This window comes from Chlorocebus sabaeus, chromosome 12 (genome assembly GCF_047675955.1).
Source record: "Chlorocebus sabaeus isolate Y175 chromosome 12, mChlSab1.0.hap1, whole genome shotgun sequence".
In the NCBI taxonomy this organism is placed as follows: domain Eukaryota; kingdom Metazoa; phylum Chordata; class Mammalia; order Primates; family Cercopithecidae; genus Chlorocebus; species Chlorocebus sabaeus.
In genome coordinates this window covers 79,111,526-79,127,294 of record NC_132915.1, presented here as the reverse complement: position 1 = coordinate 79,127,294, position 15,769 = coordinate 79,111,526, and the positions used below count along the sequence as shown (strand labels likewise).

General features: G+C 42.9%; 1 protein-coding gene and 1 non-coding gene across 3 annotated transcripts in view; both read left to right on the top strand.

Annotated features, from left to right (window-relative positions):
- EPB41L4B (erythrocyte membrane protein band 4.1 like 4B) overlaps nucleotides 1-15,769 on the top strand; it is a 152,833-nt gene that overhangs the window by 111,443 nt on the left and 25,621 nt on the right. For both annotated transcript variants that reach the window (XM_007968475.3, XM_007968474.3), the window contains exons 18-20: nucleotides 3,333-3,458; nucleotides 8,189-8,256; nucleotides 11,604-11,702. In XM_007968475.3, coding sequence (XP_007966666.3) covers nucleotides 3,333-3,458; nucleotides 8,189-8,256; nucleotides 11,604-11,702 — 293 coding nt within the window. The remainder of the gene's footprint in view (nucleotides 1-3,332; nucleotides 3,459-8,188; nucleotides 8,257-11,603; nucleotides 11,703-15,769) is intronic.
- On the top strand, nucleotides 15,625-15,733 carry LOC119619248 (U6 spliceosomal RNA). The gene has a single exon (XR_005235655.1). It is a non-coding gene; the product is annotated as a U6 spliceosomal RNA (small nuclear RNA).

The window sequence follows — 15,769 nt, the reverse complement described above, 5'->3', positions numbered from 1 at the left end:
CCTGGCCTCAAGTGATCCACCCACCTCGGCCTCCCAAGGTGCTGGGATTAGAGGTGTGAGCCACCGTGCCTGGCCACACTTTTTTGTTGTTGTTGTTGTTATCATTCATGAAACATTCCTTGCAACAGACCTCACTTCTCACTTCCGATCATGGCACCAAAATTGGGAGCCACTGGCTTCGATGACTTTTAAGGTTTTTTCCCAGCCTCAAGGATCAAGAATCCTCTGATTCTTCTAAGGTTTGGATAACTTCCTATTCTTGATTGAATGGTGAGATGTCATTTTCACTGTCCAATTCCAAAGTTTGTGCCCAAAATTAACACAAGAATTTAATTATCATCAGATTTTAGATGTGTAAACAATTTGTATAAACAATTTAAATATACATCTGGTCATTTCTTTATCCCCAAACAGTATCCCCAAACAAATGGACTATTTCCAACTATAATAATATCAAAGCCTAATTGTCATTCATGTCTATGTTTTGAAATCTGTAATTCCATACTGAACAATTCAAATTGACTGAACATAAAATACAAATTACAGTCACAGGAAAAGAGAAAGCACAATGTTCTTGAAGTTATCCTCTAGGCAGGAATGATACGGTCTTGGAACCCAGATGCTTGTCTCCCACAGAGATATCTTTTATACAAATTCATGTGACAATGCACACATTTCCCAAAATGTATATTGACCTTCACCTGTGTCAGTTCATATAGCAGAATATTACAGGTCTTGCTTTGTCCAGAATGAACAATAACGAGCCAGGTTGAATTTTATGTCCAAAAAAGCAGTTTAGAATGAGTAAATTCAAGGGGAATATCGACGCTAATTTTTCGTTCTTATTTTAGCAGCATTCTATTTTTTAAAGTGGGTCTTCGGTCATTACTGCCAGTATAACTACTTCCCCTTAAGCAATTGTCAAAAGCCTCAAATGGGCTTTATAACCAATTTTACTCCTGTATGCCAGCATACCATTCCGAAAAATTAAATCTAATTTTAAAATTATCTCTTCATGCATCAGTGAAATATCCATTCAATTATCTTGATGTAACAGGATTTACAAACACAAGATAAATTATCTTAAGGGTCTACTGTAAACCTCACCTTTCAAAATAAATGTTACTTATTTGCCTGAAGGAGAAAGTGGAGGCCCTCAGGATAATGAATCCAGTCAAATGAGCCAGATTTCTTCAAATTCAACTTGGCAGCTCAGGAACAATTGATAGCTCAGGGTGGATCATTAGTGTTCTCACATCCAATGCTCCTTTTTTTTTTTTTTTTTGGTATATATGTTTGGTAACTAAAGAATCTAACCTGAAAATACCATTTATATCTGTTTTTCTCCCTTGAGCACCATAACAATCTTATGAAGAAAGAAACAGATTCAGAGAATTTAAGGGGAAGCAGTATGATTGACTAGTCAGGAGCTCTGGCTTTGGAGTAACCAACGTCACCATTTCTGGCTGTCAGTCTTGGCTCCTCTGCTTACTTCCTGTGTGACTATGGGCAAGTGACTTACCATCTCTCTGCTTTGTTTTTTGTATCTATAAAATGGGGATAATGATAGTAGCTACCTTGAAATTAGATGATTACATGAGGGGACTCGGTGAGACACGCATATGAAATGCATAGTCAGCGGCTAACCCATAGTAAGCTCTCAGTATATGTTGGCCACTGGCATTGTTTATCTTTTTATAATCAGCATTTTTTTTTTTTTTTTTTTTTTGATACAGGGTTTTGCTCTGTTGCCCATGCTGGAGTGCAGTGGTACAATCTCGGCTCACTGCAACCTCCGCCCCTGAGCTCAGGTGATTCTCCCGAGTAGCTGGAATTGTAGGTTCTGGCCACCACACCTTCCTAATTTTTCTGTTTTTAGTAGAGATGGGGTTTCGCTGTGTTTCCCAGGCTGGTTTCCAACTCCTGGGCTCAAGTGATCCACCCACCCTGGCCTCCCAAAGCACTGGGATTACAAGTGTGAGCCACCGTGCCCAGCCCATGATCTTTTCTTTTTTTTTTTTAAATGGTCCAGGTAAGTGACAAAGCTGAGATTCAAATCTGTCTCTGCCTGTCTTGCTATTACATAAAATTGGAGAGTTCTGCTTGGTCTACCAAATGTTTCTCCATATGTTCAGAGGTGCCCCTGGGAAACCCTACCTCATTTCTTTATTAAACAGTGTTAGCTGGCCAGTTGCTCTATACTTCCTCTAGCTTTCATAGCACTTGGTGCATACCAACGTGCTCACTAGGACTTCTTAATTAGTGAATAAGATTAATGTTGGAACTTTTAGAACTTGAGAGCTTTAGGGCGTTTGATTCTTCCTCTGGTACATGGTGTGATATGTCACATTTAGTCCTAATATTACTGAACTGACCTCTAGCAATCACACAGTCCTATGCCTTTCTTATTAAACATGTCACTTCTAATAATGACTGTATATTATCATAATCTTCTTTAGTACATATTTATTGGACATCTACTATGTGCTGGGTACCATATTAGCACTGGGATATGAAATGACCACAATAGGCATGGTTAACAATAAGACCTTATTTCCCAAAATGTGGTGTGTATACCGTCAAAGATGATTTCAGGTTGTATACATGGATGAGTACTTTTTATATTAATAGTGATATAAATATCATGTTTCTTATAATAAATATAATAGTCATAAAACCTATAATTTCAAAGATATTATTGCTTTGAATACAGTTCAAATAGATGGTCCCAGGGTAATTCACCTTAACTGGATCACATGAATTATAGATATGTGTTCTGTGAATACATGAGATATGGCAAAATTTATAAAGGTTGTGCAAATTACTGAAGTGCAAGACGCTCTACAATAAGGTAACAGATATAAATTTCTTGTTGAAAATCACAATTTTCTGCCAGATTTGTTGTCAAACTGCCAATGAATATTTTGTACCCTTCCCCTGGACCCAACAAGTCACAGAATTGAATCTTTCCATGTAAGAGATGGCAGTTATGGGGAAAATAGCACTGGACTGAGGTTAGGAGACTTGAATCAGGAGATGTCCAGTTCTGCCGCTGGCTCTTGCCCCATGATGCTGAAAGAGCCTTTCCCTTTCTTTGAACTTTTACCCTGGCTTCTGGTAGGTCCTCACCCTATTTCACGAGGGAATGAGATGCTGTGCCTGGGAATCCTTTGCAAATAGTAAAGCACTGATAAAAATATAAGGAGTTGGTGACACCCCTGTCTATGTATGTAGGTCTATGTGTTATATGCAGTTATGATTATTGGGAAAAGTTAATGCACATGTTTCTGTCTTTGTTTACAATCTGCTGTTTGTATTTTGGTTTGTCTCAGGCTGAAGAAAAGAAAGTCTCGGAGAAAACTCTTCAGACTCCACTTTTGCCTTCCCCTGTGGTGGATCATGTGAAGTGTAACATTCTGAAAGCCCAGTTGGAAAATGCTTCCCGAGTGAACATCCAGGTGTGCAGAATGCATACATTCCTTTGATTTCATGTTGTAGGATTTCCTCGATGCCACAGAAAAGAAAGAGGCACCGTAGGACTGAGATGCTGTGTCAGTCAGGGTCTAGTCAGGAGATGGGAACCGGGTATGTGAACCATACCTGATATGTGAGCTAAGATTTTCATATAAAAGAATTAGGTACATAAAAGCGTAAAAAGAGAACTTGAAGGCAGCAGTTCTCAAATGTTATTGTGCATAGGTCACCTGGAAAACTGGGCCCTGTTCCTGGAGATTTGGTAAATTGGGGTGGGGGCTCATGAATATTCCTCTTCTCTCCTCTCCCCTCCTCTCCTCTTCTCTTCTCTCCCCTCCCTTACCCTCCCCTCCCCTCTCCTTCCTTTTTTCCTTCTTTCCTTCTTTCTTTCTTTCTCTCTCTCTTTCTCTCTCTCTCTTTCTTTCTTTCTTTCTTTCTCTTTCTTTCTTTCTTTCTTTCTTTCTTTCTTTCTTTCTTTCTTTCTTTCTTTCTTTCTTTCTTTCTTTCTTTCTTTTTTTTCTTTTTTTTTTCCTGTCTCACGCTGTTGTGAAGGCTGGGCTGCAGTGGTGGGATCATGGCTCACTGCGGCCTCAACTTCACAGGCTCAATCAATCCTCCTGCTTCAGCCTCCTGAGTGGCTGGGACTACAGGCATGCACCACCACACCTAGCTAATTTTTGTACTGTTTGTAGAGACAGGGTTTTACCATGTTGGCCAGGCTGGTCTCGAACTCCTGGACTTAAGCAATCCTCCCACCTCAGCCTCCTAAAGTGCTGGGATTACAGGCGTGAGCCACTGTGCCAGCCTGAATATGCATTTCTAACAAGCCCACAGGACCACATTTTGGGTCACACTACTCTAAGGTGCCAGAGATAGTAACTGCAGGCAGCACTTTCCATCCCTACAGCTGAGGGAACAGAGATGCTGTCAACACTAAAATTTAGATATTTGAAGGAGAAACCCTGTGGAGACTAAACTCAGACTTCTAAGCAAGGGTCACTGTGCCTGGCGCTGGCATTTCTGAGCTCTTAAGACATGATCTGTGGGGCCTGGACTCAGACTGAGGAGGGGACATTAGCTGGCTGGTGCTGATATGTCTGAGGTGGACACCAAGCAGCTGGATCTGCCAGTGTTGGAAAACTGCAAATTGTATTCAGCTGTGACTGCAGGAGGACCTGCTGCTGCCCACATGAAGCAGCAAGGCTGGGGTGACTCGCAGCAGCAGGAAGCAGACAGCAGACAGGAAGGAGCACATTCCTTCCACGAGCACCCCATATGGACAGAACCTATCACGGAGTCAACTGGCAAAGCGGACCTGAGGTTTGCAGGCCCTTGGGCCAGCTCCATAAAGTAGCTGTTTGGCAGGTGGACTTGGAGTTAAAAGTTGCTAGTTTAACAGCTGCCATAAATTCTCCCATCTGAACTCATAACAGGTGTCCCGGGTGGACCATGACCCTTTCCCTCTGACCCTAAATGCAGCCTCAGAATCATTTTCTGCATGGTGGGTATTCCAAGGAGGTACCACCTGTTGATCAGATTTGGCACTCAGGTAGAAGCTCACTTGCCATCCTTGTCCTGGAAATATTATAAAAAACTGCAGTCCATGATTTCATTATTAAAATATATAACTGTCTTCTTCAGCCTGGGCACAGTGGCTCATGCCTGTGGTCCCAGCACATTGGAAGGCCAAGGCGGGTGGATCACTTGAGGCCAGGAGTTTGAGAGTAGTCTGGCCAACATGGCAAAGCCCTGTCTTTACTAAAAATACAAAACTTAGCCAGGTGTGGTGGTGCGTGCCTATAATCCCACCACTCGGGAGGCTGAGGCAGGAGAATTGCTTGAACCCAGGAGGTGGAGGCCACAGTGAGCAGAGATTGCTTCCCTGCACTCTAGCCTGGGTAACACAGCAAGACTCCATCTCACAAAAAATAAATAAATTAATTAAATAAATAAAAAATAAGAAATAAATGTTAAAAGTTATCTTCTTCATTCCTTATAAACCTAATGTATATGCTTATATTGCCAAGGATAAAGTAAATACTCAGTAATCTCTTCTATTATTATTTCCATGTATATATGTAGCAATCTGAATAATTTAGGTCCTTCCAGAACATACCATGAAAGTCAAGAGAAAGCTTACAAAATATCTTTTATTTGGGGGTTGTGATATAAACAGGAGGCAGTAAGATGTAGAACACAAGTTTCAAAGTCAGATGGTCTGACTTTGAACCTTGATCTATGATTGATCAGGAATGTCACCTTAAGCTTGTTTGTCAACCTCCCTGGGCCTTAATTCTCTCATGTGAAAATGGAGATAATAACATCTAACATCTTATTGTGAAGATTAGATGAGATGATCTGTGCCGAGTACCTGGTGCGACGCCTTGCTCTCCCACTGCTGAGATATTGACAGCAATGGTCACAGTTGTGGAGTGATGAAATTGCTGGGGGCACTGATTGCTTACAGATAATAGTGGTTGCCCTTTTTAGAGGATGGTCGGGTTTATTTCCCATCACAAACTCAGGAATATCAAGGTTATAGTCACAAATTCTTTATTTTCAGTCTACCTTCATTGATTTCGGGTATGCCATTTTTATACTATCACAGAACAAACAAAACTGACACATATTTTGCAATTTACAAAGCTGTAATTATCTACATTAGAAAGTTGTAACGTATTCCCAATAACCCCATGCTGCAGGTATTATCTGTGGAGGACCCATATTTCTGCTCCATTGGAGAAGTGCAGTATATCGAAAATATTCCATTTTGTAAAGTATAGGGAAGAGATGAGAAATAGGTAAGAACACATTTCCTAGCCAAAAAGACATAGTGGAAGGGCATGAAAATGGGAAAAAAGCGGGGGAGTGTGAAGTCAGTAATTTGACAGCAGTGTTTCCCAAGATGTTGTAAGGAACACAAGCCCCACGGGATGCTCCCTGATAATTCTGGAAATGCTGCACATGAAATCCCATGGGACAGTCCCAGCGCACATCAGCTTCTTACAGGCTCTGAAAAGTCCTGCAGGAAAGAAGCGTGTTTTACTTTCTTTCACACCTAACTGGCCATAGAACACTTTGTAAAGTAGCTCCTACTGTTATCTGTAGAACTGAAATTCACAGGAACACAGAAGGGTGCTTTGGGAATTCATGGTTTAGAGGGTTTTGAGGGGTTGTGATGGAGGGAGAGGAGGTTGATGCACAGCCAAGTATACTGCTAGGGGTTTAAGTGTTAATCCCCTGTTGGCATCAGTGCACAGTGAGAGTATAAGGAAAGGAAGCAGAAGTCAAACAGACCAATGGTACTATCTGTTGCTAACTCTTAAAAAAGGCTTTGGGGCCAGGTGCAGTGGCTCACTCCTGTAATCCCAGCACTTTGGGAGGCTGAGGCGGGTGGATCACGAGGTCAGGAGATCGAGACCATCCTGGCTAAAACAGTGAAACCCCGTCTCTACTAAAAATACAAAAAATTAGCTGGGCATGGTGGCAGGCACCTGTAGTCCTAGCTAGTCAGGAGGCTGAGGCAGGAGAATGGTGTGAACTCAGGAGGCCGCGCTTGCAATGAGCCGAGATCTCGCCACTGCACTCCAGCCTGGGTGACAGAGTGAGACTCTGTCTACAAAAAAAAAAAAAAAAAAAAAAAAAGGCTTTGGCTGGGTGTGGTGGCTCATGCCTGTAATTCCAGCATTTTGGGAAGCCAAGGTGGGCAAATCGCTTGAGCCCAGAAGTTCAAGACCAGCCTAGGCAACATGGCGAAACCTTGTCTCTGCAAAAAAATATGAAAAAAATTAGCTGTGCATTGTGGTGTGAGCCCGTAGTGACAGCTACTCTAGAGGTTGAGGCAGGAGGATTGACTGAGCCCAGGAAGTCAAGGCTGCAGTGAGCTGTGATCGTGCTGCTGCACTCTAGCCTGGGCAAGAGAACACACCCTGTCCCAAGAAATAAAAAGTCAAAAACAAAAATTAAAAAGGCTGTGATTAGAATGTAAGACTGGATCTATATGTGAGCAATCTTGACAGGATAATAATGCCATGTCCTCCAAGCTAATAGGCTTGAAATCTTTGCTCAACATGTATTTAGAACAGAGGCCGAGCTCTGTATGTTGTGATGGGCGTTAGGGCTGCAGGCCTCTGCATGTTCCATTGACCATTGCGTGTGGTCAGCTGGCCTGGCTGGCTGAGTGGATGTCTCTTCTTCCCCCACCATTCTTTGTGGGACTCATCAGAGGGAGGAGGACAAGGTTTCTCTCAAAATCATATGACGTGATTCCTGCCAAGCTATTATGGTTGTTATGCTGATGTGAAAGGACAGATTCCAAATTCCTTTGTAAACTGTAAGTGCTATGTGAACATAGAGCTGATTATTATTCCTGACCTAAACTGTGAGGTGAGGGATTAAACTGCGGGTTTGGCTTTTCCCACACTATCCCTTTCTAATTCAAGCATGAGTTGGCACGTAGCAGGTGTTCAATAAAAGCATGAATGCAAGAATTGATTGCATCTGAATGATTGTCTTAATCCCATTACTCAAGAAAACATTTTTTGTTAACATATATAAACACCAGAGCAAGATTCTCTATTGATTGAATACTTGGTGAACTACCTCTTTGGTCTATTTGCCAATTTCTGTAATCTTTTGAATGTAAGAGACTTGAAAACATTTTTTGCATGCCAACATATTCAGTTTTGACTAACCTGAATACTTTCTTTAACAGGGTGGAAAAGAGGAATCAATGTTTGTAAATATCAATAAGAAATCCAGTCTTCAGGACGCTAATGTAAGGTCTGTTGCTCCTTGTCTGAATGGGGAAATGATCTCTATATCATCAACATTATCCTTGAAACATTGCTCATGAGGGCTTTAGCTGATAAAATCAGAGGACAAATAAAACAGAGGATACGAGCCCAAAGAGATGGAAAAAAGACTGGCTTAACCAACTTTATGCAAGCCTCAAAAATGCTGCTTATTCTCAGTTTTAATATCTCTGCCTGCTGCGTTAACAAAGAAATCAATCACTTGAGATTGTCACTCAAGCATGTGAACTTCACCTTGACATCTCCTCGCTTAAAGTCCTTCAAAGGCTCCGTTTACGCTCAGAATGGAATCCCAACTCTTTAACAGAGTGCAGGAGGCCCTTCACGACCTGGCTTCTGCTCGCAACTCCAGGTTGGCCTTGGCCCGGCTTCCCTTAGCCCATTGATGTGCCCTGCCTGCTGAGCTTTTTGCCAGTGCTGGGGCCACGTATGTTCCTTTAAAAAATTTATTTATTTATTTATTTATTTATTTATTTATTTTTGAGATAGAGTCTCCCTCTGTTGCCCAGGCTGGAGTGCAGTGGTGCGATCTCGGCTCACTGCAACCTCTGCCTCCCAGGTTCAAGCGATTCTTGTGCCTCAGCCTCCTAAGTAACTGGGATTACAAGTACGCACCACTGTTCCCAGCGAATTTTTGTAATTGTAGTAGAGACAGGGCTTCACTATGTTGGCCAGGCTGGTCTTGAACTCCTGACTTAAGTGATCCACCCACCTCGGCCTCCCAAAGTGCTGAGATTACAGGTGTGAGCCACCGCACCTAGCCTATTTTTTATTTGTATAAATGTATGGGGCACGAGTGTAACTTGGATCTGTGCCTAGATTGCACAGTAGTGAAGTCTGAGCTTTTAGAATATCCATCACTCAAATAATGTACATTGCACCCATTAAGTAATTTCTCATCATCCACCCTCCTCCCATCCCCTACGCATGTTCTTTAAAGCTTCCAGGCCACCACCACCCCAAACCCAGAGGAAACCCTTCCTGCCCTGATCTCACAGAGAACAGGAACTCTTTCCTTCTTGGCATGGTGGCGGTGGCCTCATTGCCACCCAGTGGTTTACTAACACCAGCAGGGTCTCCTTAGGGTAGTTTCCCAAAATGGGTCCAAGGACCACTGCATCAGAGTCTCTTCTTAAAAACACAGACTCCTGGGTCCTACTCCAGACCTTTTGGATCCTTTGTGTGAATGTGTGTGGTGGGGGTTTGGTGGGTGCCAGTAGAGACAAGAATCATCATGTTAACAGGCACCTAGGTGATCTAGAACCACTGCACTGGGGAATTATTATACTTGATGCCAAAAATAAGAGCTAACATTTCTCTGTATCACCTTATGATTCCCAATCTGTGTTCTTGGTATAAATTTGTCTTACTCCTGAGATACATACCCAGCTGCCTCCAGAGCTTTTCAAAAACTTAATTCATCTCTTCCTACCCCACCCCACTAACCTTCACCTGGTTTCCATTGTTAGTCAATGGTATTATTACCTACCCCTCACCCAGGCCTGCAAACTGGGAGTCCTTGCTTTTCTCCTACCTTATTCCCTCATCTAATTGGTCACCAAGTCCTGGCAATTTGACTTTCATTTTACCTTCCACATCCATCCTTTTCTCTTGACTATACCTTGAGCCCTCATTGTCTTCCGGGCTTACTGCTGCCAACAATCCTCTAAGACGCTTCTGTCCTCCCTTTCACCAGGGTCCTCTTCATTGTTCTAAGGACCTTTCTAAAATGCAAATCTGACTATGCCACTCCTTTGCTTAACACCTTTAGAGAGTTGAGGTCCATTGCCTTCAGTGTAGACTCCTCAGCCTGAGGCCCTGTATGACCTGGCCTCGACTTTCCCTCTAGTCAAAACCCTCTGCTCTTCCACTGAGACCTCACCGGACAGTAGTTCTAGTGCCCTGCGTCCAGCCAGGTCTCCACTCTGCCTCTCATCTTTGTGGTCTTCGCTCCATCTGGAAAGAGGAAATTCCTCCGCATAGCTTTCCCTGATGCTGACTGTTCCACCCAGGCAAATTCATGTGTTCCCCCAATAGACTACATTCTTCCGGGGACCATGTTCCCTTTACTCTGGAGTCGCAGCTTGAGGAAACCATGAGTGTAGGATGAATTGACTCAAATCCTCTATTTTCTCATTCATGTGTTTATTCAACATACTTTTTTTTTTTTTTTTTTTTTTTTTTTTGAGACAGGGTCTCACTCTGTCACCCAGGCTGCAGTGGAGTAGCATAATCATGGCTCATTGCAGCCTCGACCTCCTGGGCTCGGGTGATCCTCCCACCTCAGCCTCCTGAGTGGCTGGGACTACAGGCACGCTCCACCATACCTGGCTAATTTTGTACTTTTTGTAGAAATGGGTATTATCATGTTGCCCAGGCTGGTCTCAAACTCCTGACCACAAGTGATCCGCCTGCCTCAGCCTCCTAAAGTGCTGGGATTACAGGTGTGAGCCACTGCGCCCGGCCTCAACATGCATTTATTAGGCCCTGGCCACGTACTTATCACCATAGTGAGCACTGACCCAGAAGTGTCAGTTGACTTGCCAGGGGCCCCTTTCAAGGACCTCAACTTGTTTTGATGCCTTGTTGGTCCTACGAGGTAATGAACCGATTTTTTAAGAAATGAAATTAATCATGACCACTACAAAAATGCATTAAACATTTTCCTTAAAATTACTATTTTGAGTAGGGTCCTTTGGTTACCTGAAATAAATTCTTGAATCAAGATAAAAGTGAAACTTAATTTTTAGCATTTTCACACATACACGGAATTAAAATGTGTTACAGCAAGTCCTAAAGGTCTTCTGATTATGCATTTTTCACATAAAGTATAGTATGGTTCTTCATCTTTTTTTTTTTTTTTTTAAAAAGCAAATAGTCTGTGCTATGTTTAAAATAGAATAGCTACCAGATTACTTGGAATTAAAAACAGGTTATCCATAGTTTTCTCTTCATTTTACTGGTAAAACCTGGTTATGAGCCAAACCCTCAATCTGGTTCACCCCTCATATTGGGGGGCAGGAGTGACTATTTTGGGGCAGAGAAATTTTATTTGGTACCTCAATTATGTTTAGTTCCCCCACTTGCTATATTTTCCCTATGATTTTTTTCTTACTGTTTGGATTTTCTATGGTTTTAAAAAAATAATTATAATTATTAACTAAGTAGAGTAGAATTCAAGAAGGCAAAAAAATGGATTTCTTGACTATCAATGTTACTAAGGTGTACATTAACTGAGAAAGCAGTCCCTGTGGCTAAAACAAGACCATAAATCTTTTTTGATGGTATTGTTCTGTTTTTTCGGTGTGTCTCTAGAAGTCCTATTCCTATTCGTGTGGAAACTGCCCAGCCAGCTGCGGAAAAGCCGGAAATCAAGCCTCCCCGAGTGAGGAAGTTAACAAGACAGTATAGTTTGTGAGTTCTGTACTGCAACTTTTTCAATTAAAACAACTACGATGACTAAATGCTTAGGTACAAATGCTTCTTAGCCCCTCTGACTAGTCCCAGGGAGCAGCCCCCAAATTCCATTTATTTCCAATTTAGGTAATAATAAGACTAGCCCTTTCTCCCTGAAAACCTTACATAGTTGGCATAAGGATTCATTGTTGACTACTGTGTAATAAATTACTCCCAAACTTAGTGTCTTAAAACAATCCACCTTTATCATCTCACAGTTCCTGTGGAGCGGGGATCAGGGCATGGCTTAGCTGGGTCTTCTGTATCAGGGGCTCTTACAAGGCTGCATTCAAGGTGTCAGGGCTGCAGTCTCATCTGCAGGCTCATTCTTACGGTTGCTGACAGGGATCAGGTCCTCAAGGATTGTTGGACAGAGGTTGCCCTCAGCCTGTAGTCACATAGGTCTCTCCAGCTTTCTCCATTAGAGAAAGCACACAAGAAGAGCCAGAGAGAGTGCCAGCAAGGCAAAGGCACAGTCTTTTGTAACCTATGCACAGAACTGACATCCCATCACTTTTTTCTTTTTTTTTTTTTTTGAGACAGAGTCTTGCTCCGTCACCTAGGCTGGAGTGCAGTGGTGTGATGCTGGCTCACTGCAATCCACCTCCCAGGTTCAAGCAATTCTCCTGCCTCCACCTCCCAAGTAGTTGGGATTACAGGTGTGAGCCACCACGCCTGGCTGATTTTTGTATTTTTAGTAGAGACGGAGTTTCACCATGTTGGCCAGGCTGGTCTAGAACTCCTGACTTCAAGTAATCCGCCTGCCTCAACCTCCCGAAGTGCAGATGTGAGCCACTGTGCTCAGCCCCCACTTTTGCCATATTCTGTTCATTAGAAGCAAATCCCTGTGTCCAGCCCACACTCAAGGGGAGGGATTACACAGGGGCATGAATAGTAGGTTGGGGATCATTGCAAGCTACTTAGTAGCTGCTTTCCACAGCATATCCATGAAAAGGCAGCCGTCTGTCAAGAGCCAAAGCTGATCACTGAGCTTTGACACCTGTAGGAGGCGCCATTTCCCAAAGTGTCCCAGAATCACCAGAGTCTATGTGCACCTGACTGTTCTAGGCATCGTTGGGGAATAGTAAAGTGACTTTGACAATTCCCATCCAAAGAGTCACAATTTACTGGAGGGAAAGACAAGAGTCACAAATAATTATAATCCAAAGCAGAAAGATAACTTCCGTAGTCAGGGTGGTGAGTACTAGTAATAATTGTAGCAATCATCACAATGGTAGTTCACATTTCTTTTTCCTTTTTTCTTTTCTTTCTTTTTTATTTTTTATTTTTTGAGACAGAGTCTTGCTCTGTCACTCTGTCACCCAGGCTGGAGTACAGTGGCACAATCTTGGCTTACTGCAACCTCCACCTCCAGAGCTCAAGCAATTCTCCTGCCTCAGCCTCCCAAGTATCTGGGATTACGGGCACCTGCCACCACGCCCAGCTAATTTTTTTGTATTTTTAGTAGACACAGGGTTTCACCATGTTGGCCAGGGTGGTTTCGAACTCCTGACCTCAAGTGATCCACCTGCTTCGGCCTCCCAAAGTGCTGGGATTACAGGCGTGAGCCACTGCGCCCAACTTGTAGTTCCCATTTCTTGACCTTAGCTATGGCGTGGGTACTGTGCCTAGATGTGTCATTGGTCAGAGACTAACTGTAGGGGGATCTCTGGACAAATGGAAAGCATGGGGACTTCGGAGTTGGAAAGGCTTCTGTCAGGCCCCTGGCTAGTTTACAGCTGTAAGCTCTTGGAAAAATGACTCTTTGATCCTCTCTTCCTTCATCTGTAAAATGGGTGAGATAATACCTGCCTCTGAGGAGTTTTGTGGGGTTTAACATGAGAGAATGTGGGTAAAGCCCCAATGCCCTGGCCATAGGATGAGGTCCCCTTTCTTTCTTCTCTGGGACCTGGAAGTTTCTGAGGAAAGTTGGAATTTAGGGGGTACCCAGAGTGCAAAATGTAGGACAGAAAATGGGATTCTGGATGCAATTCTCGAACAGCTGTCTCAGGTCTGCCATTCGTACCTGTGAAAAGGAAAAGACACATGTATGGGAGATATGAAGGGAGACATATCCCATCTCATTATCCTTCATAGAAACTTCTGGTCAGCTGCATTTCCCAGGAAAGCCGAAACGAGTAAAGTTCAAATAATTAACAGTCCTAATGATCCCTGGCGGACAATTAAGCCATGACAGTTTGCTTCCCTCGAGGATAAAGCTGGCAGAACTTGCCATTCCTTTTACATTTTGAAACGCAAAATGTTATTATCACTCATTTGAGAGATATAATCACGTTTGAAACAATGACTGTCTGATATATAAACTGGAAGGAAAGAAAATTTCACTAAGTCACCAAACTCACTCTTTTTTTTTTTTTTTTTTTTTGATACAGAGTCTTAGTCTGTTGCCCAGGCTGGAGTGCAGTGGCACAATCTCAGCTCACTGCAACCTCCGCCTCCTGGGTTCAAGAGATTCTCTGGCCTCAGCCTCCCAAGTAGCTGGGACTACAAGCGCATGCCACCGTGCCCAGCTAATCAAACTGGCTCTTTTAAGGACACTGTTTTTCAAACCTTGAACTTTACATGTGTATTTCTTAAGCTGTCCCAAAGTATTCTGCTTTGAAAATCAAAGAATGGCAGCATTTTCCCCATTGGTAGAAAATAGCAACATGCGTGGATGAAATTTTCCCCGTGTTATTGTCCCATAAAGAGTTATCAAATCCTTGACACTGGTTACCACTCGTTTACCCATCTTTTTTTAATCTATTTTTAAAATTTTTTTGAGGTGGAATCTCACTCTGTCACCCAGGCTGGAGTGCAATGGCACAGTCTCAACTCACTGCAACCTCCGCCCCCAGGTTCACGTGATTCTCCTGCCTCAGCCTCCCGAGTAGCTGGGATTACAGGTGTGCACCACCATGCCCTGCTAATTTTTGTATTTTTAGTAGAGACAGGGTTTCACCATGTTGGCCAGGTTGGTCTCGAACTCCTGACCTCAGGTGATCTGCCTGCTTCAGCCTCCCAAAGTGCTGGGATTACAGGTGTGAGCCACCATGTCCAGCCTTTGCCCATCTCTTTAACTCATTGATATTGATAAAGTTGGCACGTGATCAAGGAATATAAATGGGAAAACTCAGATTTCTGATTTTCTGGAAAATATTTTTTGCATCATCATTTTGAGATACAGATTAGTGTGTGCACATCGCCCTTTTGGCTGTTGTAATATTTCCAGTTCCTAGGCTGGAATAAGGTGTAGTCGGATTTTAGGTGGCTCCATCAAAAGCACTGTAACATTCAGGTGCTGTGAACAAGTCTTCGAACCACTGCTTTTAAAGGTACAAACAAAAATCTCAGCCACATTATTTCCTGGAAATATGACAAGGAGGGAAAATGTGGCCGCTGCATGCAGTGAGAAGGGAGAAGTAGAGGGGCTCTACAGCAAGTTTGAGGCAGGCGAAAAGATCTTTTTTTGGAGACAAGGCCTCACTCTGTTGCCCAAGCTGGAGTGCAGTGGTTGATCACAGCCCACTGCAGCCTCAGGTGATTCAGCTCAGGTGATCCTCCCACCTCAGCCTTCTGAGAAGCTGAGACTACTGGTGGGTGCCACCACGTCTGGCTAATTTTTGTATTTTTTGTAGAGACAAGACCAGACCATGTTTCCCAGGCTGGTCTCAGACTCCTGTGCTCAAGCAATTGGCCGCCTTGACCCCCCAGAGTGCTAGGATTACAGACACGAGCCACTGTGCCCAGCCAAAAGTGTCATTTTTTATGCATACCAGCTAGTATGTTTACAAAATGATGAGCTATATTTATTTTTTTCCAGAAATATAACTTCACTGTTTATTTAAACATAGTGTAAAAGTCTAAAAAAAATTCAATAGTGCTCACTTTGGCAGCACATATACTAAAATTGGACCCATACAGAGGAGATTAGCATGGCCCCGCTGCGCAAGGTGGACGTGCAAATTTGTGAAGCATTTCATATTTTAAATTTTTTAATTAAATAATAAAGTATAAGTTAATTT